Source organism: Cynoglossus semilaevis, chromosome 6 (assembly GCF_000523025.1).
Source record: "Cynoglossus semilaevis isolate Cse_v1.0 chromosome 6, Cse_v1.0, whole genome shotgun sequence".
Lineage (NCBI taxonomy): Eukaryota > Metazoa > Chordata > Actinopteri > Pleuronectiformes > Cynoglossidae > Cynoglossus > Cynoglossus semilaevis.
The window spans coordinates 3,078,938-3,079,257 of record NC_024312.1 but is presented as its reverse complement, the minus strand read 5'-3'; the positions used below and the strand labels follow the sequence as shown (position 1 = coordinate 3,079,257).

General features: G+C 54.1%; 1 protein-coding gene across 1 annotated transcript in view; it reads left to right on the top strand.

Annotated features, from left to right (window-relative positions):
* LOC103379654 (UPF0606 protein KIAA1549L-like) overlaps nt 1-320 on the top strand; it is a 48,265-nt gene that overhangs the window by 13,266 nt on the left and 34,679 nt on the right. The window contains 1 exon segment of the mRNA XM_025056469.1: nt 85-144. Coding sequence (XP_024912237.1) covers nt 85-144 — 60 coding nt within the window.

The window sequence follows — 320 nt, the reverse complement described above, 5'->3', positions numbered from 1 at the left end:
AACTTCTGATAATTACACTCTCTCTCTCCCCCCTCCCCCCTCCCTCCCTCCCTCCCCCCCCTCTCTCTCTCTCTCTCTCTGCAGCCCTGGAATACCACAATCTCAACACATCCACTGCCACCAAGAACTATTGGGTGATAACAGGTAAACAGCCTCACACACACACACACACACACACACACACCCTCACAGTGATCATCAGCCTCATTGACTGGACGCAGCAGCAGTTTAGTTCAACACTCACTGTGGAGCAACTCAGCAGAACAGTATTGACCGTCTCCACCCCCACCACCATCACCCTACACCCAGACTCCCTGCCC